This window comes from Callithrix jacchus, chromosome 7, assembly GCF_049354715.1.
Source record: "Callithrix jacchus isolate 240 chromosome 7, calJac240_pri, whole genome shotgun sequence".
Taxonomy (NCBI): Eukaryota; Metazoa; Chordata; class Mammalia; order Primates; family Cebidae; genus Callithrix; species Callithrix jacchus.
The window spans coordinates 89,134,146-89,159,258 of NC_133508.1; the positions used below are offsets into that span (position 1 = coordinate 89,134,146).

General features: G+C 42.0%; 1 protein-coding gene and 1 long non-coding RNA gene across 10 annotated transcripts in view; one reads left to right on the forward strand and one right to left on the reverse strand.

The window, feature by feature from the left end:
- The first annotated feature begins 351 nt into the window (after positions 1 to 351).
- Positions 352 to 15,255, forward strand: LOC144576998 (uncharacterized). Of its 2 annotated transcripts, none has more exons than XR_013520068.1 (3): positions 352 to 761; positions 5,593 to 5,717; positions 14,390 to 15,255. It is a non-coding gene; the product is annotated as an uncharacterized LOC144576998 (long non-coding RNA). The 2 variants fall into 2 exon arrangements; XR_013520067.1 differs by having other exon boundaries at positions 358 to 761; positions 5,590 to 5,717.
- The window catches only part of ZYG11B (zyg-11 family member B, cell cycle regulator), a 125,715-nt gene continuing 114,537 nt past the window's right edge, over positions 13,936 to 25,113 (reverse strand). For all 8 annotated transcript variants that reach the window (XR_013520065.1, XM_078331770.1, XM_078331771.1 and 5 more), the window contains 4 exons: positions 23,684 to 23,881; positions 23,490 to 23,542; positions 20,631 to 20,728; positions 13,936 to 15,644 (listed from right to left, as the gene is read on the reverse strand). Coding sequence is in view for 7 of the 8 variants with exons in the window: in XM_078331770.1 (XP_078187896.1) it covers positions 15,454 to 15,644; positions 20,631 to 20,728; positions 23,490 to 23,542; positions 23,684 to 23,881 (540 nt within the window). In the remaining variant the exon portion in view is untranslated. The remainder of the gene's footprint in view (positions 15,645 to 20,630; positions 20,729 to 23,489; positions 23,543 to 23,683; positions 23,882 to 25,113) is intronic.

The window sequence follows — 25,113 nt, forward strand, 5'->3', positions numbered from 1 at the left end:
CGCCACCATGCCCAGCTAATTTTTTGTATTTTTAGTAGAGACAGGGTTAACCATGTTGACCAGGATGGTATCGATCTCTTGATCTCGTGATCCACCTGCCTCGGCCTCCCAAAGTGCTGGGATTACAAGCATGAGCCACCGCGCCCAGCCCAACCCCAACGTCTTAAAGACAAATTAAGAAAAAAAAAAGGGCCGGGCGTGGTGGCTCACGTCTATAATTTCAGCACTTTGGGAGGCCGAGACGGGTGGATCACAAGGTCAAGAGATCGAGACCATCCTGGTCAACTTGGTGAAACCCCGTCTCTACTAAAAATACAAAAATTAGCTGGGCATGGTGGCGCATGCCTGTAGTCCCAGCTACTTGGGAGGCTGAGGCAGGAGAATTGCTTGAACCCAGGAGACCAAGGTTGCGGTGAGCCGAGATTGCACCATTGCATTCGAGCCTGGGTAACGAGCGAAACTTTGTCTCAAAAAAAAAAAAAGATAGTGTGGACATTTTATCTACAAATTGCTTTATTTGCCATCTGTGTGATTTGAGGCAAGTCATTTGACCTCAGATTTCCCTTCCTCTGAAAAATGGAAGATAATTATCTTTCCCACAAGATTTTTTCTTTTGTTTTGAGGTGGCATCTTGCTTGGTCTCCCAGGCTGGAGTGCAATGGCATGATGGTTCACTGCAACCTCTGCCTCCTGGGTTCAAGTGATTCTCCTGCCTGAGCCTCTGGAGTAGCTGGATTACAGGCATCCGACACCATGATCGGGTAACTTTTTTTTTTTTTTTTTTTGAGACGGAATTTGGCTCTTGTCACCCAGGCTGGAGTACAATAGGGTGATGTCAGCTCACTGCAACCTTTGCCTCCCTGGTTCAAGTGATTGTTCTGCCTCAGCCTCCTGAGTAGCTGGGACTACACACACCAGCCACCAAGCCTGGCTATCTTTTGTATTTTTAGTAGAGATGGGGTTTTGCCAAGTTGGTTATGCTGGTCTTGAACTCCTGACTTCAGGTGATCCGCCCACTTCAGCCTCCCATAGTGCTGGGATTACAGGCATGAGCCACCGTGCCTGCCTTAATTTTTGTATTTTTAGTAGAGATGGGGTTTCACCATATTGGCTAAGCTGGTCTAGAATTCCTGACCTTAGGTGACCTGCCTGCCTTGGACTCCCAAAGTGCTGGGATTACAGGCATGAGCCACCGTGCCTACCTTAATTTTTGTATTTTTAGTAGAGATGGGGTTTCACCATATTGGCCAAGCTGGTTTAGAATTCCTGGCCTTAGGTGACCTGCCTGCCTTGGCCTCCCAAAGTTCTGGGATTACAGGTGTGAGCCACCAAGGCTGGCATGCAAAATGATTTTAAACAGCTGTCCTACTGAAAGCACAGGAATCTTCATCTTCAACATCTGGCCACTGGCGTCACCTCCCCAGGAGCCTGGTCCAAAGACTGGTTTCTGGAAGCTGAGAACTCTTTTTTTTTTTTTTAAAGATGGGGTTTCACCATGATGACCAGGCTGGTTTTTTGAATTCCTGACCTCAGGTAATCCACCCACCTCGGCCTCCCAAAGTGCTAGGATTACAGGCGTGAGCCACCATGCCCGGCCAGCTAAGAGCTCTTAACAGCTACTCTACACTATGGTTTGCTTTTTCATAAGTTGAAGCCTGTATAAAGGCTAAAGTTTGAGACTGCATTAGAGTCTTAAATTATAAGGGATGGAAACGATTAATGTGAATGCTCAAGGTTTCCGTCCTTTGCCCCCACTTCTCAATTTGTGGAGATATGCAGATGGACCAGTTCACGGGACTTTTATGATGTAGATTGAGGATGCAGGAATAGAAGATAAAAGTGTAATGGGAAGGAAAGGAACACTTCAGTTAAGAAGTGGCTAAATCCTTAAGCTATTGTTGCTGCCATGCAGGCAGTCAGTAGGGTACCTGGGGGTATGTGGCCCCTAGCGCTGCATTGGTCTCTGGCCCAACTAAAAATATTAAAAAATAAAAAAGAAGTGGCTAAATCCACCGGGCATGGTGGCTCAGGCCTGTAATCCCAGCACTTTGGGAGGCTTAGGTAGGTGGATCACAAGGTCAAGAGACAGATTGAGACCATCCTGGCCAACATGGAGAAACCCTGTCTCTACTAAAAATACAAAAAAAATAGCTGGGCATGATGGTGTGTGCCTGTAATCCCAGCTACTCAGGAGGCTGAGGGAGGAGAATCGCTTGAACCCAGGAGACAAAGGTTTCATAAGCTGTGATCGCACCACTGCACTCCAGCCTGATGACAGAGCGTGACTCTATTTCCAAAAAAAAAAAAAAAGTGACTAAGTCAATCAACATAACAAAAACTTCAAGTAGGAGAAAGGGAAGAATCGAGGATGGCTTTTTATTTTTATTTTATTTATTTATTTATTTATTTATTTTTGAGACAAGGTCTTATTCTGCTACCCAGGCCGAAGTGCAGTATGGGATCTTGGCCCACTGCAACATCCACCTCTAGGTTTCAGGGTTCAAGCATTCTCCTGCCTCAGTCTCTAGAGTAACTAGGATTACAGGCATGAACTACCACACCTGGATAATTTTTGCATTTTTATCAGAGACACGGTTTCACCATGTTGGCCAGGCTGATCTGGAACTCCTGACCTCAAGTGATCTGCTCGCCTTAGCCCCCCAAAGTGCTGGGATTACAGTTGTGAGCCACCGTGCCCAGCCTTTAATTTTTTTCTTTTCTTTTTTGGAGTGATGGCTATGTACAACAGCTCAACAACTTGTTTGGGTCAGTATTAGCTTAAAGGAATTTTTCTTCCTTTCTACATATGGCTCCTGGTAACACCAGTATCTGAGAATGAAACCCCATGGAGACAATATCTCTGAGAGACAGGCAGAAACCAAGCCTTGGTGGTATTTTTGAGATGTGGATCCAGTTTTCCAGGAAGCTAGACCTGCAAGTCAGTCATATAAGATGAAATAATTCTTCTTTTCTTCCTCCTCTTCCTTATGCTTTTTTGTTAAGCCAGTTTTTCTTGTGTTGTCTTGTTGCTGCTGTTCTTAGCAACTGAGTCTCACTTGATAGTGAAATGAAAGGACATTTGCTATAATGGGTAATGAGAATCTTATCTATATTCAGATTTTTGTTTTTACAAGTTGTACATCATAATATCACCATATTTACATATTTGATATTAGGGTTCTTTAGAGAAACACCTGTGTGTGTGTGTGTTTGTGTGTGTGTGTGTGTGTGTGTGTGTGTGTGTGTGTGTGTGTGTGTAGAACTGGCTCGTTTGATTATGGCTCATTCGATTAGGGTGGCAAGTCCAAAATATACTAAGTGGGAGGCAGACTAGAGACTCTAGGAATTGCTGATATTGCAGCTCAAATAGAAGGCCACTTGCTGAAGAATTTTTTTCTTGCTCAGAGAAGTATTTTGTTATCCTTACACCTTCAACTGCTGGGGTGAGGATAATTTGTCCTCCATCACATCCTGGAGGGCAAATTACTTTACTCAAAGTCCACCAATTTAAATGTTAATCTCATCCAAAATGTTAATCTCATCACTGGAACATCCAGAATATTGTTTGACCAAATGCTGGCATTGTGGCCCAGCCAAATTGACACATAAATTTAGACATCACAAATATATGGTAACGATAGTGACCACTTTTTAGTGCCATTTGGTAGGTATAAGCGTTTTTTTTTTTCGTTTGTTTTGAGACAGAGTCTCACGATAAGACAGTCTCGCTCTGTCACCCAGGCTGGAGTGCAGTGGCACAATCAGCTCATTGCAACCTCCACCTCCTGGGTTCAAGTTGTGCTCCTGCCTCAGCCTCTCAAGGGCTGGGACTACAGGCTCCTGCCACCACACCCAGCTAATTTTTCTATTTTTAGTAGAAACAGAGTTTCCCCATATTGACCAGGCTGGTCTCGAATTCCTGGCCTCAAGTGATCCACCTGCTTTGGCCTCCCAAAGTGGTGGGATTACAGGTGTGAACCACTGCACCCAGCTCTACAAGCACAATTTTAACAAATTCTTTTTTTTGAGACGGAGTTTTGCTCTTGTTACCCAGGCTAGAGTGCAATGGCACAATCTCGGCCCACCACAACCTCGGCCTCCCAGGTTCAGGCAATTCTCCTGCCTCAGCCTCCTGAGTAGCTGGGATTACAGGCATGCACCACCATGCCCAGCTAATTTTTTGTATTTTTAGTAGAGACAGGGTTTCACCATGTTGACCAGGATGGTCTCAATCTCTTGACCTCGTGATCCACCCGCCTCAGCCTCCCAAAGTGCTGGGATTACAGACGTGACCCACCGCACCCAGCAACAAATTCTTAAACAATCCTTTGACATAAGTGCTGTTATTATATTTTTATAAATGTGGAACTAACACTAAAGGAAAGAAACTTGTCTAAGGCCATATATGTAATAGACAGTAAAGCCAGGACATGAATCCAGTTTGCGATTCTAAAACCCAGCCTCTTAAGAAACAAGCTGTATTGTCACTTCAAATTTACCAGTCTTTTTTTCTTTTTTTTTTTTTTGAGACGGAGTTTCGCTGTTGTTCCCCAGGCTGGAGTGCAATGGCACGATCTCGGCTCACCGCGACCTCTGCCTCCCGGGTTCAAGCAATTCTCCTGCCTCAGCCTCCCGAGTAGCTGGGACTACAGGCGCGCACCACCATGCCCAGCTAATTTTTTGTATTTTTAGTAGAGACAGGGTTTCACCTTGTTGACCAGGATGGTCTCGATTTCTTGACCTTGTGATCCACCTGCCTCGGCCTCCCAGAGTGCTGGGATTATAGGCGTGAGCCACCACACCCGGCCTGTTTACCAGTCTTGAAAGAGGTGGAGGCAGAGGTTGCAGTGAGCCGACATCTTGCCATTGCCCTCCAGCCTGGATGACAGAGCCTGATTTCATCTTGAAAAAAAAAAAAAAAAAGACAAAATTGAAAACCTAACTTAATAATATGCACCTGTAACAATGCCTGAGTGTTGGCCAATCCCAGCAGTCATACTTCAACCACTCACAGACTGCTGAATGTTCAAACTGCGTTCAAATAAGGCAAACTCTGAACTGTAACCAATCTCACTGTTTCTATTTTCTTTTCCTTTTTTTTTTTTTCTTTTTTTTTTTGAGACAAAGCCTGGTTCTGTTGCCCAGGCTGGAGTGCAGTGGCTCAATCTTGGCTCACTCTAACCTCTGCTTCCCAGGTTCAAGCAATTCCGCCTCAGCCTTCTGAGTAGCTTGGCCTACAGGCACCCACTACCATGCCTGGCTAAAAAAAAAATGTTAGTAGAGACAGGGTTTCACCATGTTGGCCAGGCTGGTCTTGAACTCCTGACATTGTGATCTGCCTGCCTCAGCCTCCCAAACTGCTGGGATTATAGGCATGAGCCACCTCACTTAGCCCAATCTCACTGTTTCTGTACCTCACTTCTGATTCCTGTACATCACTTTACCTTTTTTGTCTATAAATTTCTTCTGGCCAGGCAGCACCCAAGGAGTCTCTATGAATTTGCTGTGATTTGGGGAACGGCCTGATTCACGAATTGTTCATCGCTCAATTAAACCCCTTTAAATTTAATTCGGCTGTTTTTCTTTTAGTAGATGGTGTCAGAAGTGGGTTCTGAAGTGGAGCTTCGAGCGACCCCTGGGAGAGCTGAGTGAACACGCAAGGTACCTGTAGGACCCACTTGTGTCCATGGATTTCCCAGAGTGGCTGGGGATCATGGGTAAGCTCCCTCTCAGATTTTGGAGCTTCACAGTTTTGTTTTTTTGTTGTTGTTGTTGTTTTGAGATGGAGTTTTGCTCTTGTTACCCAGGCTGGAGTGCAATGGCGCGATCTTGGCTCACCACAACCTCCGCCTCCTGGGTTCAATCAATTCTCCTGCCTCAGCCTCCTGAGTCGCTGGGACTACAGGTGCGCGCCACCATGCCCAGCTAATTTTTGTATTTTTAATAGAGATGGGGTTTCACCATGTTGACCAGGCTGGTCTCAATCTCTTGACCTCGTGATCCATTCGCCTTGGCCTCCCAAAGTGCTGGTATAGGCGTGAGCCACCGCACCCGGCCCCAAACAGGCTTTGTGTGAGCAACATGGCTGTTTATTCACCTGGGTGCAGGTGGGCTAAGGGGGAAAAGTGCATTAGCTAAGGGCGGTGAGATAGGAGCTGGTTTTATAGGTTTGGGTAGTTTTTTTGGGGGTGGGGGTGTTGCAGAGTAAGTTCAGTTACAGTGGTGGGGTAAATGAGGGCTCTTGGTAAGCCCCTTTTGGCTAAGAACAGGTTTGGCACTACAGCATTGTCAACCGCTACTCTCTTTGGAATAATCTGCCTTGCACTCTTTGCTAATGGCTGTGCGTGACCATTAGGCACGTATAGGATCAAGGGACGGCGGGGAGCTTTTTCCTCCCTAAAAGGGGAAACTTGAGAGCTGATGAGACTGCTGGAAAAGATTCCTTTGCTACTGAGAAGCAGCTACGTGAACTTTTCTCAGTGTCACTGCAATGGATAGGTATTTCTCTGGCTTCCCTGATCATTTTGCCTTCCCCACCCTGCTGCAGGCAATGCTTTTCTCTCCCATTTCCCTTCCTTTTTTTCTTTTGAGATGGAGTCTTGCTCTATCATCCAGGCTGGAGTGCTGTGATGTGATCTAGGGTTACTGCAACCTTGGTTCCCAAGCTCAAGCAATTCTCCTGCCTCAGTCTCCTGAGTAGCTAGGACTATAGGTGCCTGCCACCACAGCCAGCTAATGTTTTGTATTTTTTTTTTTTTTTGAGATGGAGTTTCGCTCTCATTACCCAGGCTGGAGTGCAATGGCGCGATCTCGGCTCACCGCAACCTCCGCCTCCTGGGTTCAGGCAAATCTCCTGCCTCAGCCTCCTGAGTAGCTGGGATTACAGGCATGCGCCACCATGCCCAGCTAATTTTTTGTATTTTTAGTAGAGACGGGGTTTCACTGTGTTGACCAGGATGGTCTCGATCTCTTGACCTCGTGATCCACCCACCTCGGCCTCCCAAAGTGCTGGAATTACAGGTGGGAGCCATGGTGCCTGGTTCCCTTTCTTATCTTTTCTATTACTCAGGGCAGCCATCTTGCCCAGAGACTGTTGAAATTTCCTGGTTGAAGGTTGGATTAACGATGATGGGGCCCAACCAGAGGCAAGTTTTGAGACTTGCTAGTTTGATATTGGGTGCTAAACAGAGTGGCTAATATCTGTTTTGTAACATGTATTTTGCTCTAGCCAGAACAAAGAAAGACAAGTTCCTTTTATGGATGTGGTTTGGCCCCCAGAGCAATGGTGCAGCAAGCTGAGTCACTAGGGCTGCTCAGAGAAAGGGAACCCAGAAGCCTGGCATGTGGGCAACAGGGTAGGAATTTCTAACAAAATTTCTGGCTTCTCTCTGCACAAAAATGGTTGAATGAATGGTAAAAATCAGTGTTTATCTCCATCTTGCTTTATGTCCTTATGAGCTTGACCTTGTAACCATGTAGCACTGTTTTCGCTTGGTCTCCACGTTCCAGGGAACAGGAATTTTAGAGTTTATGTCAGAGTTAGCTCTAAAAATTATCCTGAGTAGTTAAAAGCCTTTGCAAGCTCAAAATTAACTACTCTAGACTTCTTCTGGGAAGGGAAAAAGTCACTGCCCTATGCTGTAGCTCAGTAGTCAAGGTTTTGCCCTTTTATACTGGCCATACAGGTTTAATTTGCTGCTTAGAAGTAAGACCTTTCTGGTTTATTATCTGTATGATCTTCTCTAGTCTCTTCTCCACTATCTCAAATTTTCCTTTCTCTGAGCATCTGGGAGGTTACCTCTGGTAAAGTTCAAAAGCCAGAAATATCAACCTTTAGGCCTGGCTAAAATTGGGTAATAAGAAATTTTAAGAGGACTTTATTAAAGAGTGCTATGGTTAAAAGTCAGCTTAATTAAAAGTAGATATTCAAGCTGTAACAGCCTGAACTCCTTGGGAAAAACAGGAGGCACCAGAGACCCCTTTCCTGGACCTGTTCTTCCAAGGACTCCCCTATAAAGCCAATAACCAATGGCGTGGAGGCTCACGCCTATAATCCCAGCACTTTGGGAGACCAAGGTGGGTGGATCACGAGGTCAAGAGATGGAGACCATCCTGGTCAACAAGGTGAAACCCCGTCTCTACTAAAAATACAAAAATTAGCTGGGTATGGTGGTGTGTGCCTGTAATCCCAGCTACTCAGGAGGCTGAGGCAGGAGAATTGCTTGAACCCAGGAGGCAGAGGTTGCGGTGAGCCGAGATCACGTCATTGCACTCCAGCCTGGGTAACAAGAGCAAAATTGTCTCAAAAAAAAAAAAAAGAAAGAAAGAAAGAAAAGAAAAAAGAAACTTAAAAACTGGCAAATGAAAAATCTTACAACTATAGGAATCGTCTTTGTCTCTCTAATTATGTGTGTTGTCTGTAATGTTGTTTACATAAAAGAGCTCTTAATTAATTGGCTTAAACAAAAAAGGGACTTAAATATTTTGAATGCAAAATAAAAACTGGAATGCCTTTTAGTTCATGTACCGTTAGTAGTCTTTGAGAAATAAAAGCAGCTTTATTGCTTATAGCCATTACTGGAGATAGAAAAAAAAAAAAAAAAAAAAAAAGGCAGCTTTAATGATGAAGACATTTTGTCTAACTTATACAGGTCAGATATTAGGTTTGCCAAATGTTTTAAGGCCATAAACTGCTTTGACTTTTGAAAATTGTTCAATTTATTTTAAAGACATTAAATTCTAAATAAGGCCTGGAGACATCTGGAATTAGCCATGCCCCCTAGCTATGTAAAGAAGGCTATAAACAGATTTATATAAGAAAGGTTATATGGTAAATTCTTGTCCTAAAGTAAAAACTGTTTGTTTAAAAAGAGGGATGTTTAGAGCAAGTCAGAAAGTCTAAACATGTTGTACATGGTCAAATAATTTATGAAAATAAATTTATGTCAGAAATATTGTACAATTTAAAGGTGATTAAGCCTCCTAAATGCTTTGTAAAATGCCACTATGACAGCTGTACAGCTTGCCTGCTCTACAGCTAGGTAAGGCTTGGGACACTTGGAGTTAAATGCTAGAAAGAGTCAGACCATATCTGCATTTCAGTTTGGGTGCTAGGCTCCACACTTAGTACATAATTAAAATCCTTACTTACCAAGGTTTTCACCAAAAGTAAGAGTCATTAAGAGTTAACATTGTAATATGTAATTGAGACTACTGAAAAAATAAGTTTACATATAAGGTGTGTAAGGAGAATGAAATGTCTTTTGTAAGAGATTATAAGAAGAAATGGGAATGTAAATTTTTGCCCATATTAGAGGGTTAAGGGATTGTGTTTTTTAAGTTTTTTTTTATTTGGAATTTCTCTCTAGTTGCCCAGGCTGAAGTGCAATGGTGAGATCTTGGCTCACTGCAAACTCCACCTCCTGGGTTCAAGCAATTCTCCTGTCTCAGCCTCCCAAGTAGCTGGGATTATAAGCACGCACCACCATACCCAGCTAATTTTGAGAGAGTGTTTCACTATGTTGGCCAGACTGGTCTCAAACTCCTGACCTCAGGTGATCCACCAACCTCAGCCTCCCAAAGTGCTAGGATTACAGGTGTGAGCCACCGTGCCCAGCCTAGCATAGGTATTTAAGGAAATGAATGTTCAAGGCCATTGCTGAGTGGAAAAAAAAAAAAAAATGATGTTCCAGTATTAAAAACGTCTGCTGGCTGGGTGTGGTGGCTCACACCTGTAATTCCAGCAGTATAGGAGACTGAGGCAAGGATTGTTTGAGGACAGGAATTCAAGACCAGCCTGAGCAACATAAGGAGACTCCGTTACAAAAAATTAAAAAATTAGCTGAGTGTGGTGGCATGGACCACAATCATGCCATTGCACTCTAGCCTGAGTGAAGGAGTATGACCCTGTCTCAAAAAATAAAATAAAAAACTTCTGCAGTAAAACTAGCCTTTTTCAGAAAAGTTATTACAAGTGGATCACTAAGGAATCTGAAGTTTGCATTAATATTAACTTTTAAAGCTGAATGTCTAGAATAAAAGTAGACAAGACACACTTCAAATAAAATTTATAACATTTATTTAGGCAAAAAAAAAAAAAAAATCCCAGAACAAAAATCTGTACACACAACATTAATATTTAAGTGATGTCCTGATTTAAAATATAGCATGATTCATGTATAGAATACTCCCGTTCTTCTGGCCATGGTGAGAACAGTGCCTTCAGTCCAGATAACTAAGAGTCTGAAATGTACACACTTTCCAATGCATTTTTCATATCCTTAGAAAGGAATTAAACTGTTCTAGCAGAATTCAAACAAAAGATAACTTTTCTCACACTCACAAATCAGTGAGAATTTTACATTGGGAATTCTACAAAAGTCAGGGATTTCTTAATTTTTATTGTTGCAGATAATCTCAGAGTATAAAGTTTTTAAGGGAAAAAATGCTCTCAAGATCCTGCTTTTATTAAAGTGTCTCAGCTTTCATTAGCTAAGTAGATTCTTCTTTCTAGGCTGCTTAAAATAAGCTTAAAAGAACCCAATTTGAAAAGTTTTTCCCAAAATAAGTCTAAAATTAAGCACATATGAATAAACTAGATTTGATTTTCCATAAAATAATTTTGATAAATTTGGATTTTAAAAATATCATAGCCATAGTGTAGCTGTAAAGTTAGGCTGTGCTGTCCAAAACAGCTTTACCTCAGAGTAATGAGAAACAGCACTGATCTTTGCAAAATTTACCCCAAAAAATGGGGGGAGAGAGAAAAAAAGGAAGAAAAGTCTCTTTGTTAGGCTACCAGTCAGTTAACAAAGTATCTTAGGTTAAGATTTGGAAACCAAAGAATGCATAATTTGGAGTGTACCAACCACATCATGCAAAGTCTATGAAATACTAAATAAGGTAAAACAAGTACTCATTTAAAGCACAGTGAGTGAATTTTCTTATCATACGGCTATTCTCATCACTGGACAAAGGTTGGTTTTCCATTATTCCAAAAATTAAACCATTTATGAGAGAATGCTGAAAATTAAAACTGTCAATACACAGCAAATGATAAAGACCAAACATCCATTATCCACAAAATCATTTCAAACTGCTACCATGGATTTGAGAGGAAAACCAAAAGTTTGCAAACCTCTCTGGAAGCTGTGTCAAAGTTAGTATACTGAAGCCCTAGCAATGCAAAGTCCCCAAATAAGAAACATACAGATAAAAGTGGAAGAGCCCACATCAGCTCAATGTATCATACTTCCTTTAAATTATGCCTTCAGTTTAATAATACTGTTTATACCACTATTATATGCTGTATAATAACCAAATAATGTAAACATTCCATTGGAGGGCAAGAGAGGGATGGGTTTCACCATATACAAAGACTGTTAAGTTTGCTTCCCCTGCTACCTCTTCTCAACCTTGGTACTGCTGTACATTGTCCTATGGGGGTAACGCATTTAAAAACATTAAGCTAAATCTGTGGTAAATGGACCTAATTTAGCACATAAAACGTGTTTTCATTTAAAAATGTGCTCAAAAGAGATAGGAAGATGGTCTGATGTTATGTACATGCATTATGTACAATGGCATAATTAAAAACACAGCTAAGACCAGGCACTCTGGCTCATGCCTCTAATCCCAGCACTTCGGAAAGGTAAGGTGGGAAAATCACTTGAGGCCAGGAGTTCAAGACCAGCCTGGGCAACACAGTGAAAAACCATCTCTCTCTTTTAAACACAGCCAAATAAGATGACTGGGGAGAAAACAGGTTAACACAAAATGTCTCATGTGCAAGGGCAGCTTCCTAAAGCTAGATATGTAGAATTGCTGGTTTTAAACATAAAACTTGATTCTTTGGAAGTTTGCAAATAAAAGGTATCATAAAAGCAAATTCCCATGCAGCTTTATTCACTTCCACCATGGGTAATCTACTTAGGCTGACTTGTGCCACTATAAGGCATTACTGTCCTGGGGTGACAAGCAGCAATATTTATAGTCAACTCCTGAAACTGGGGGTCTGATATGCTTTTTAAAAATCTTTAAGATCAATAGCCATGGAGTCATTGGTTTGAGGGTAAACTAATCCCTTATTACCACTTGATTTATGTTAATTTTCAACTGCAAAAAGAAAAAATTATTTTGTGGAGAATCAAGACCACAGCAAAAACTACTTGATGCAAAAAATAAGACATCTTAATTGTATTTGCTCAAATCTTCTTTTCTTTTACTCAATTATACCAATATGTATCGTTATACTCTTCTTTTCTTTTCTTTTTTTTTGAGACGGAGTTTCACATTTGTTACCCAGGCTGGAGTGCAATGGCGCAATCTCGGCTCACTGCAACCTCCGCCTCCTGGGTTCAGGCAATTCTCCTGCCTCAGCCTCCTGAGTAGCTGGGATTACAGGCACACACCACCATGCCCAGCTAATTTTTTGTATTTTTAATAGAGATGGGGTTTCACCACATTGACCAGGATGGTCTTGAACTCCCGACCTCAGGTGATCCGTCTGCCTTGGCCTCCAAAGTGCTTGGATTACAGGTGTGAGCCACTGCGCCCAGCCCCTATACTCTATTTTCAAAAAAATTTTCCCCATTGTGCCCCAGAACATCATTATGCACTAAAAAGTCAAATTCTATTTCCTTTAATAAATACATTTTCTTACTGTTGCTTGTGGACTGATGTAGTGATATTTTACATCAGTGCCCACCAATGATTTGAACAATGAGTGGTTCAACCCTAGTCTAAATTGTGCTTGAAATAGCACCTCTAAGCCACACTCAAAGGCACCAAGAACAGTTACATTCTAGTCTACAGGTACAAAAGGGAGGCCTCGTAGATTCTAACTGTAGATACTGGCCACTTATGCTTCATAATTTCAATATATACATCCATTGTATTTTAGCCAGAATCAGGACCATACAGACAATTCTGTGCCTTAATTCTTTTATTCTTCTTGAAAAGGAGTCTCGCTCTGTCGCCAGGCTGGAGTGCAGTGGCGTGATCTTGGTTCACTACAACCTCTACCTCCCAGGTTTAAGTGATTCGGCTGCCTCAGCCTCCAGAGCAGCTGGGACTACAGGTGTGCAGCTAATTTTGTGTTTTTAGTAGAGACTAAAAATACAACATGGGGTTTTCACCATGTTGGCCAGGCTGGTCTTGAACTCCTGACCTCAAGTGATTCATTCGGCTGCCTTGGCCTCCCAAAATGATGGGATTATAGGTGAAAGCCACCATGCCCAGCCTTACTTTTAGATATTTTGGATGCTTCATCTATTAAGTTATTCTGAGTACAGAAGGGATTTACTGTTTTCTGTACACTTTTAGCTATTTCTGTAAATAATTTGTAAAGACAAAAACCTAGCATTAGCTTATAAAGGAGGGTATGCACTATTGTCTTAAACAATATAAAACAGAAACTTGAAGCCAAACTTCTAAAATAGGCTTTCCCTTAACTACAGTAGATAAAAGATCTGGAAATGGTCAGCATATCTAGCAATTTCCAAGCTACCACAGGCCATCTCATTTCCTGAATTTTGTCTTAGACATTAACATTCAGAAAAGGCAAAAAACAAAAACACTTTTAAAAGAATTCTCTATTTCCTCTGAAATAAACCTCGTCTGTGAAAACTTATCTTAAACCTATAAAAATTCCTTAAGCCAATTAAGTCAGCATTAACCCAGTATCTAATATGGTTTTCAGTGACTCTAAATATGTTTTTTTTTTTTTTTTTTGAGTCAGTCTTGTTCTGTTGCCCAGGCAGCACTCCACCCCTGACCCACTGAGAAGCTGGGACCAGAGGGGTGTACCACCACCTCAGCTAGAGACAGGGTCTTACTATGTTGCCCAGACTGGTCTTGAATTTCTGGTCTCAAGTAATCCTCCTGCCTCAGCCTCTCAAAGTGCTGGGATTACAGCATCTGGCCCTAAATACCTACTTTCTTTTAACTCAGTTTTCATTCACATGAAGAAACTCCAAAAAATTCAAGTCTGATTATTGTGATAATGGCATAAAATGTTTGTCAAAAAATGTCATCAGTGAACTAACAAACTAGCTCCTTCCTAAATCAAAATGCTTCTGAATAAGCACTACAATGTAAATATTCCATTTTAAATCTTTATTAAAAACACTGGCCATCTATGGAAAAAAAATGTAGTTATCTGGGATTATAGATTAACCTTATTCATAAAATAAAACTTTAAGTGAAAATTAAGTTTCTTGGTGACTTGCTATCTCCCAAGTGCTATTGCTGATCTGATTCTTTACTGTATCAGGTATCTTAAGGAAAGGTAATTGTCTAAAAAATAATCCATCAAGAATATGTGCTGTTATGTACTGTGAGTAGAATCATTACATTTAACCATTTAAATAGTTTAATTCTTCTCTTTCAGTTTTGGCAGTGAGATGTGGACAGCTTTCTCCAACATGAACACATTAAGAAGATCCACATATTTTGAACAAGAGATTTTAACTTTTCATGGCAAAATTTACTGGTGTCAACTGTATTTTAACCGAGAGGTTAACACCATGTTGTTGTCTCTATTCCACTGAACAAAAATGACTTTTTTTGGTTGAAAAGAGGAAAAGAATAGCCAGTTATAACCAGCAATTTTTTTAAATCACATTTTCACAACAATATGACATATGGAGATGGGGACAGTTACTCTTTAACACAGAATGCTGTAATATTTTATACTGTGGTGCTTGGGGAAATATTCCTAGAGAATAACCAGCAGTTTGTGCAGGAAGTAGTAGTCCATACTTCTAGGTATAAATATGGAGAACAAGCCTCTGCTCACTGCCTCAAGAGAGATGGGCTCCCACAGGATAGCCTCTCATTTAAAAACCTATACCATAAAGCAATTCCCAGTTCCTACACTCTGTTCTCCCTTCATAGCTTTTCTTTCTCATACATCTTTCCGCCAGTCATCTAGGCTCCTGCCAGTGATTAGCTTCCACAAGATGATCCACATTCTCCTTCTTTCACACTAAGAAGGACATCTTATAAAAGATACAGAGAGAATAAAGGCATTTTATACAGAAGCAGTATAAAATTTACAATTGAAGCAGTGCCAGAAATCAGGTAAACAGCTTATGTGAAGCTGCAAATTGACTGCAAGGGACTCTGAGATCAGAAAAGTCTGGCCTAAGGGTTCGTGCAAACTTTACCATAAAACTGGAGAATCTCAAGCACAAGGAAGTTCAAACACTGAAAGATGTGGAAAATTTCCTAAAAGGCAATGATAAAGGAAGAGACCCTTCTTGTCTCATAAGTTAAAAATCACAAGATAAATTAGAGACTGTTCACATGGGCAGTACTATACATTATCAATCCCAAACTGATCTTATGACTCTTGTCATAGAAACTCCCAAAACATCACAGAGGGTAAGATATTTCAAAGGGACCAATCACAAAAAGGATTCTTGTGATTCAATTATCCAATACTTATGGCTATCAATTTAGTCTGGCTTGGGTCTGTTTTGTACAGGGAGGTGGCCTCCCGTGGCGCACAATGTGTTTTTCTAAGCTGTCCAGAATGGCCACAGCAATCTGTTGGACATGGGGATCAGTATGTTCATGATCTTTGATGTTGTATAAATGCTGCAATCCTCCTTCTTCAATCAGCATGCTGCAATACCTTGAAGCTGGAAAAAAACACAAACACAAAACAGGAGAAAATAGCTTTTCTTAAAACACTTAAAAATTATTCCACACATCCAGTTGCTTAACCATTTAAAAAAACAAAAACAAAACAAAATTATTCCACACAAAAAAATGACTTTTAGGAGGCATTTTTTAAAGCTGTTTTGTTATTGATCACTAACATGCTACAGCTTGATAAATTTCTCTATACTGATGTTACGTCTACAGTGCAAGGCCTACACATTCAACCAATAAATAGCTAGCTTGACTGATTTCTCTAACCTTACAACTTATATAATCTGTGTTAAAAAATAAAAATAAAAACAGTAACAAGTACCTGATATTGACCCAAAATCACTGGACAGTATTGTTTTTGTTTTGTTTTGCAGGAAAGTATTGTTATGTTTTTATGCATTCCTATGCTTTTTTTTAAAGACAGAGTCTTGCTTTGTTGCCCAGGCCAGAGTATAGTGGTGTAATCTCGACTCACTTCAGCCTCCACCTCCTGGGTTCAAGTGATTCTTGTGCCTCAGCCTCCTGAGTAGCCAGAAATACAGGCACACACCATCACCCCTTGCTAATTTTTTTTTTTTTCAGTAGAAATGGCGTTTTACTATGTTGTCTAGGCTGGTCTCAAACTCTTGGCCTCAAGCGATCCTCCCACCTCAGCCACCCAACATGCTAGAATTACAGGTATAAGCCACAGGGCCAGGCTGCATTTCCTATGATTTTAAAAAACTTAATGGCACTCATACTGCACATACAATTTTCGAATTTTTGAAATAATTTCTTTGCCTTCTTTTTTTTTTTTAAGATAGTCTCATTCTGTTGCTTAGGCTGGAGTACATTGGTGTGATCATGGCTCACTGCAGCTTGCTGTGTCGCCCAGGCTCTAGTCCAACGGCACAATTTCAGCTTACTGTAACCTCCATCTCCCGGTTTCAAGCAATTCTCTTCCCTCAGCCTCCTGAGTAGGTGGGCCTATAGGCACCTAACACCACACCTGGATAGATTTTTGCATTTTTGGTAGAGGTGGGGTTTCACCAGGCTGGTCAGGCCAATCTCAAAACTCCTGATCTCATGTGATCTGCCTGCCTCAGCCTCCCAAAGTGGCTGGGGTTACAGGTGTGAGCCACCACACCCAGTCACATTAAAACATTTTAATATAAATAGAAGTGAATTCCATTTAAATATAAGCAAAATACGCCCACAAGGTAGGAACCTAAACTATCTGAGTTGGAGACAAAATATTCTAACAATCCCCAAATTACAGTGCATTTTAGAACAAATTCTTCAGGGCTATCATTCTATAGTCAAAATAACACTAATACCTAAAAGTAGTCACAGAAATAAATAATCATATAAAAATGCACTATTATTTACTTATTACATTTTATTTTCTCCTACTGAGCTGTGAAAGGTTCATTCCTTGAGTCATGAGGAAAGGAGCCTATAGTTTAGAGGCTGGGAATATGATGGAATTGACTGTTAAGAAACTTGGGCGTTCTCAGAACCTGTGGGTACAGTAAAAGGAAAAAGACTTTAGGGCAGAGACAGTTTAAGGTAGAAGAGGCAGTTTTTGATTTATGAGTGAACAGCTCTGCTTCTGGGTAATCTAGTAGGAAGAGCCAGATAAGGTGGGGGTTCAGGTGGGTACAAGGCAGTTTTCTCTGTCACATCCCATTTTTTTTTTTTTTTTGAGATGGAGTCTTGCTCTGCTGCCCAGGCTACAGTGCAGTGGTGCCATCTCAGCTCAATGCAACCTCTGCCTCCCAGGTTCAAGCAATTCTCCTGCCTCAGCCTTCTGAGTAGCTGGGAGTATAGGTACATGCCACCATGCCCGGCTAATTTTTTGTATTTTTAGTAGAAACGGAGTTTCTCCATGTTGGCTAGGCTGGTCTCAAACTCCTGACCTTGTGATCCTCCTACCATAGGCATGAGCCACCATGCCCAGACTCCAAATTATTCTTCTCTGACATAGAAGAGCTTTTACTGCATTGCCTTTTTGTGGTATACACTGAGTTTTCATCAAAGAATATAAAAGAAGATCTAACAAAATGATACTACTTCTGCTATAAGAATACTGGTAAAAACAACTCTCGCATATCCTATAAGGCCCTTTATAGCATGTCCCCTATTAAGGTCCAATATAAGAAATTTAATTCGCAGTTAACTTCTCACAAAAACTTTACTCTTCCCTCCCCCATCTCCCTTGACAAAGATATAGAATGTTTTTCCCCCTTATATGGAGAACCATGTAGCTTATTACTTACAGCAGAGCCACAAAAATCCCTATGCATGGCCTATAATCTACATTTCACTATTTTCCCTATATCATAGATTTTTTTTTTTTTGAGACAGAGTCTTGCTCTGTCACCCAGGCTAGAGTGCAGTGGCTCAATCTCAGCTCACTGCAATCTCTGCCTCCCAGGTTCAAGGAATTCTCCTGCCTTAGTCTCCTGAGTAGCTGTAATTACAAACACACGCCACCATCCCCAGCTAATTTTTGTATTTTTGTTTTTTGTTTTTTTTGAGATGGAGTTTCGCTCTTGTTACCGAGGCTGGAGTGCAATGGCTCGATCTCAGCTAACTGCAACCTCCACCTCCTGGGTTCAGGCAATTCTCCTGCCTCAGTCTCCTGAGTAGCTGGGATTATAGGCACGCGCCACCATGCCCAGCTAATTTTTTGTATTTTTAGTAGAGACAGTGTTTCACCATGTTGACCAGGCTGGTCTTGATCTCTTGACCTCGTGATCCACCTGCCTCAGCCTCCCAAAGTGCTGGGATTACAGGCGTGAGCCACCGCACCCGGCCTAATTTTCGTATTTTTAGTCGAGATGGGGCATGTTGGCCAGGTTGGGCTTGAACTCCTGACCTCGTGATCTACCTGCCTTGGCCTCCTAAAGTGCTGAGATTATAGGCATGAGCCACCACACCCAGACAAATTTTTCTTTTTAAAGATGGGGTTTCACCATGATGGCCAGGCTGGTCTTGAACCCCTGACTTCAGGTGATCCACCCACCTTGGCCTCCCAAAGTGCTAGAATTACAGGCATGAGCCACTGCACCCGGCTTTTTTATTTTTGAGAGAGTCTCACTCTTGTCACCCAGGCTGGAATGCATGGTGTAATCACAGCTCAGTGTAGCCTGAACTTTCCGGGCTCAGGTGACACTCCCACCTCAGCCTCCCAAGTAGCTGGGACTGCAGGGGCACACCACCACGCCTAGCTAATTTCTTTTAAATCTATTGTAGAAGTAAGTTTCATCATGTTGCCCAGGCTGGCCTCAAACTCCTGGACTCAAGCAATCCACTCACCTCAGCTTCCCAAAGTGCTGGGATTGTAGGCATGAGCCATTGCGCTTGGCCCCTACAATTTTTGAAAATTTATTTTTCCTTATTTTTAATTAAAATTAAAAGTAGCAGTTGCAGTGGCTCACACCTGTAATCCCAGCACTTTGGGAGGCTGAAGTGGGTGGATCACCTGAGGTCAGGAGTTCAAAATCAGTTCAACCAAAATGGTGAAATCCTGTCTGTATTAAAAATACAAAAATTTGGCTAGGCATGGTGGCTCATGACTGTAATCACAGCAGTTTGGGAGGCCAAGGCCGGTGGATCACAAGGTCAGGAGTTTAAGACTAGCCTGGCTATGACTGTGAAACCCCATCTCTACTAAAAATACAAAAAAATTAGCAGGATGTGGTGGCAGGTGCCTGCAATTCCAGGTACTCAGGAGGCTGAGGCACAGAATTGCTTGAACCCAGGAGGCGAAAGTTGCAGTGAGCTGAGATCATATCGTCACTGCACTCCAGCCTTGGTGACAGAGCAAGATTCCATCTCAAAATAAACAAAAAAAAATTAGCCAGGTGTGGTGGTGCAGGCCTGTAGTCCCAGGTACTCTGGAGGCTGAGGCAGGAGAACTGCTTGAGCCTGGGAGGCGGAGGGTGCAGTGAGCCGAGAACACACCATTGCACTTCAGCCTGGGTGACAAAGTGAGACTCCATCTCAAAAAAAAAAAGAAATTAAAAATTTATATTTTACTATTAAAGTGGTTATGTGTGATTCTTATGTCAAACCATTTGTGGAATGAGTTTATATTAATAAATAACTAGGCCAAGCTTGGTGGCTAACGCCTGTAATGCCAGCACTTTGGGAGGCTGACGCAGGCGGACTGCTTGAGCCTAGGAGTTTTAGACCAGCCTGGCTAATATGATGAAACTCCATCTCTACAAAATATACAAAAAAAAAAAAAAAAAAAAAAAAGCCAAGCATGGTGGCTTGTGCTTGTAGTCCCAGTTAAAGCTGAGGCAGGAGGATCATCTGAGCACAGATGTCGAGGCTGCAGTGAGCTGTTACTTTGTCACTGCACTCCACCACCAGTGACAGAGAGAGACTGTGTCTCTAAATAAATAAATAAATAAATAAGAGCTGTATCACAGATTTTAAAGAATAATTTGGAAGCTGATTCAGACACTTTGCTTCTTCAGAAACCATGGGTGCTGAGAGTGACATCTTGAACAACAGAATTTTGGGTGAATGAGAATTGGGCCTGGGAATGTACCATAAACAGTGTGGATCTACTTAGGACCTTTACTAAACAAATGGACTCACTGTAGTCTCCTCATCTTTAAATTCCGTGAGGTGAGAACAGTGTCTCAGTCACCACTGTCATTCAGTATCTCGTTATACCACGCTCATTCTGAAAGAATACCTTAAGTTTATAACTTAAAATTGCCTTACATTTTAAGTCAGCGTTCTTAAAAATCACTTTTTTTTTTTTAAGAGATGGGGTTTTTGCCATGTTGGCCAGGCTGGTCTTGAATTCCTGACCTCAGGTGATCCACCTGCCTCGGCCTCCCAAAGTGTTAGGATTACAGGCGTGAGCCACTGTGCCCGGCCAAAAATCACTTTAATACACAATTTCGAAATAGCTTTCCTGGGAAATGAGAATTAAAGAAAAAAAACACACAGTTCTCTTTTGTGGTACATACGATTCTTGCTGCAGACATGTTGCATGGCCCAGACTGCCCACAGCTGGACTCCTGGTGTTGTGAAACAGCCAAGTAATGGGAAAAATGGATTAAAGGACCTAAAGGTTCAAAAGAAAAGAATCAAAGTTACATCCCATACTTAGCATCATTTTCTAAAGCAGAGATTCCTAAACTTTTCATTTTCAAAATTTTATCCTGTTTTATTTAGACTAATATAAATGAGCTACAGAATATCTTTGTCTTAACCATTTCAGAAAAGAGTGCATTCAGACACATCTTGGTACAGAAGATGTAAGGTGATTAGAACATGATACTAAAAGAGAAAAACTTTTTCCAAAAGCACTTTTTTAGTCTTAAAGATACACATTTGAAGATAAGCAGACCTTGGTTTGGAAACTAAGAAATAGAGAAATTAGGTGATAACTAACTAGTAGAACACCATAAAAAATGATTACAATTATCCCTTCTGTTTTCTTTTTTCTTTTTCTTTCTTTGAGATGGAGTTTCGCTCTTGTTACCCAGGCTGGAATGCAATGGTGCGATCTTGGCTCACTGCAACCTCCACCTCCTGGGTTCAAGCAATTCTCCTGCCTCAGCCTCCTGAGTAGCTGGGGTTACAGGCATGCGCCACCATGCCCAGCTAATTTTTGTATTTTTAGTAGAGACGGGGTTTCACCATGTTGACCAGGATGGTCTCGATCTCTTGACCTCGTGATCCACCTGCCTTGGCCTCCCAAAGTGCTGGGATTACAGGCATGAGCCACTGTGCCCAGCCATCCCTTTTGTTTTCTACTGGTCTGAATAAAAATAGGTAGAACATAAGTCAGGGAAGTAAAAAAAAAACATTGGCAACATCAGCATGAAGCAAACAACAAAAATAAGTGAATATAAATTAAATACTTTTAATTTAAAAATTAAATCAGGTAATTACTAATTTATCAAGTTATCTAATTATAAACAGACATACAATATGCACTTTCCTTTTTAATTTTTGTTGTTATTATTTTTTTTTTGGAGATGGAGTCTCACTCTGTCAACCAGGCTGGAGTGAAGTGGTACAACTCAAAGCAATCTCCGCCTCCTGGTTTGAAGCAATTCTCCTGTCTCAGCTTCCTGAGTAGCTGGGACTACACATACTCATCACCAAGAGCAGCTAATTTTTGTATATATATATTTTTTTGAGATGGAGTTTCGCTCTTGTTACCCAGGCTGGAGTGCAATGGGGCGATCTCGGCTCCCCGCAACCTCCGCCTCCTGGGTTCAGGCAATTCTCCTGCCTCAGCCTCCTGAGTAGCTGGGATTACAGGCACACGCCACCAGGCCCAGCTAATTTTTTGTATTTTTAGTAGGGACGGTGTTTCACCATGTTGACCAGGATGGTCTCGATCTTTTGACCTCGTGATCCACCCACCTCAGCCTCCCAAAGTACTGAGATTACAGGCGTGAGCCACCGTGCCCGGCCAATTTTTGTATTTTTTAGTAGAGATGGGGTTTCACCATGTTGGCCAGGATGGTATTGATCTCTTGACCTCATGATCTGCCCCCCTCAGTCTTCCAAAGTGCTGGGATTAAAGGCGTAAGCCACCGCCCTGGGCACGAGTCTGGTGCTATTTCTAATACCTTCAATGTGTCATTTTCTTTCAGACCTCCCTGCATTGACATGATGCCTTTTCTTCCTAAAATCTCCTGCCTCTCCTTATCTTTCAACACTCAGTTCACAACTCACTTCCTCTGAAAGGTGTGGGTGTGTGTGTATTTACAGTTGGAGTCGTGCTCTGTCACACAGGCTAGAATGCAGTGATGCAATCACAGCTCACTGCAGCCTCAAACTCCTGGGCTCAATCAATCCTCCCACCTCAGTTTTCCAAGTACTGGGACTATGGGTATGTGCTACCACTCGTAGCTTCATCTTTAATTTCATAACACTCTATGCACATCTAGTATAATGTCATTTTATTGGATCCACATTTGATCTCCCCCATAAGGATAGAAGATTCTTGTGTCCAGACACCTTGTCTTATTCATCTTTGAATTTTAAGAGCACTTAACAAATTCCTAGCACTTGTCTTCAACAAATGTGGAATGAAAAAAAACAATGGAAAGTAATAGATGGTAGAAAAATACTTTGCTTCTTGTTTTATTTTTTTGAAATGGAGTTTCGCTGTTGTTACCCAGACGAGTGCAATGGCACTATCTCGGCTCACCGCAATCTCCGCCTTCTGGGTTCAAGCAATTCTCCTGCCTCGGCCTCCCGAGTAGCTGGGACTACAGGCACGCACCACCATGCTCAGCTAATTTTTGTATTTTTAGTAGAGATGGGGTTTCACCATGTTGACCAGGATGGTCTCAATCTATTGACCCCATGATCCACCCGCCTCGGCCTCCCAGAGTGCTGGGATTATAGGCATGAGCCACTGCGCCCGGCCAACTTTGCTTCTTTTAATGCCAATACTTGTGGTCAGATGTCGTGGCTCACGTCTGTAATCCCAACACTATGGGAAGCCTAGGCAGGTGGATCACTTGAGGTCAGGAGTTCAAGAGCAGCCTGGCCAACATGGTAAAATCTTGTCTCTACTAAAAATACAAAATTAGCCGGGTGTGGTAGTGGGCGCCTGTAATCCCAGCTACTCGGGAGGCTGAGGCAGGACAATTGCTTCAATCTGGGAGGTGGAGGTTGCAGTGAGCTGAGATCACGCCACTCGAGCCTGGGTGATAGTGAAACTCTGTCTCAAAAAAATAAATAAATAGAAACCCATACTGAGGTGCCTCAGGGAAAAATTATGCATCTAGTAGCAATGACTCCCAGGTATGATTTTTAGACTAGGTTACTGCCTTACTGTTACTTATGATACTAATTACCTGTATGCTACCATCTCGCACTCTGGAGTTGGCCATTTCAAAATAGCTGAATGCTGGAAGACACAAGACATATAAGAAAGGATTACAACATTTAATTTGCACTGCATTATTTACTACATTACGAGGCTTTGATAGTTTAACCACTATGAATGTCTTTTGTTGGTATGCTTCAAGAAAACATCAAATGACCCTACCAAATCATCCAGAAGAGAATTCCTCTGGCTACGACTCAATGTCCAAGCTTGTTCACCTCTGGATATTAAATGGGCAATAATTCCAGCTGCAAAGTAACTGACTTCCACTTCCACACTGTGTAGAAGACTACTGATGTGGTCTATAAAATCTTTCCACATTAATTCGGAATGCAATTCTTGTACTTCAGCTATATTGTTCTGGAAGAAAAAAGATATAAAAATTAGTATGTATAGTAAATGCCTAAGAGAACTGTTGTTAGGCACGGGACAACAGGCAATTCAGGAAGGTGAGAAAAGTATTTCCCTGAGAGAAAGTATTCAAATGAGGGCAGTTTACAGACTACAATGAAGGTAGGAGAAAGCCAAAGAGAAAGCAGCAGTTTTGTTGAGATAGAGATCATAGTTCAGGGTGGTCAAGCCGCAAAACTGTAGAACAGAGTGCTGGAAAGGACAAAGCTCCACCCTCAGAGACAGAGCACACGTGACCTGTACCTCCAATCTTTGGCTGAGTACTGACATGGAGTTAAACTCCAGGAAGGTAGGGAAAGAACTACTAGAAAGCAGCAAATAGACAAATCCCAAAGCCACAGAGGGATAGGAGTAGTTCACATTCCACTAGCCAGAGTCAAGAGACCTCATAATAAGCAAAGCATTTGATAGTAAAGTAGGGCTAAATTATATATGAATCATAGGGTAAAGGCTAGTAAGATGCCACTCTGACAAAACAAATATACAGGGCTGGGCATGGTGGCTCACACCTGAGAGGTCCTGGCCAGCATGGAGAAAGCCCATCTCTACTAAATACACAAAATTAGCCAGGTTTGGTGGTAAACACCGGTAATCCCAGATACTCGGGAGGCTGTGGCCCAAGAATCACTTGAACCCAGGAGGCAGAGGTTACAGAGAGCTGAGATAGCACCACTGCATTCCAGTCTGGGAGACAGAGTGAGACTCCCTATCAAAAAAAACAAAAACAAAAAAAACCCCGAAAAACAAAAACAGCCAGGTGTGCTGGCTCATGTCTGTAATCCCAGCACTTTGGGAGGCTGAGGCAAGTAGATTACCCGAGGCCAGTCCAGACTGGCCAACATGCTGAAACCCCATCTCTATTTAAAAAATACAAAAATTAGCTGGGCATGGTGTCATTCACCTATAATCCCAGCTACTTGGGAGGCTGAGGCAGGAGAATTGCTTGAACCTGGGAGGCAGAGGTTGCAGAAAGCGGAGATTGTGCCACTGCACTCCAGTCTGAGCAACAGAGTAGGAGGGTACAGGAGAGAAAGGGAGATGAGGGGAGGGGAGGGGTGGGGAGGGGAGAGGACAAACAAGCTTCAAAAGAAGCAATAAAGGCCAGGGGTGGTGGCTCACGTCTGTAATCCCAGGACTTTGGGAGGCCAAGGCGGGTGGATCACGAGGTCAAGAGATCAAGA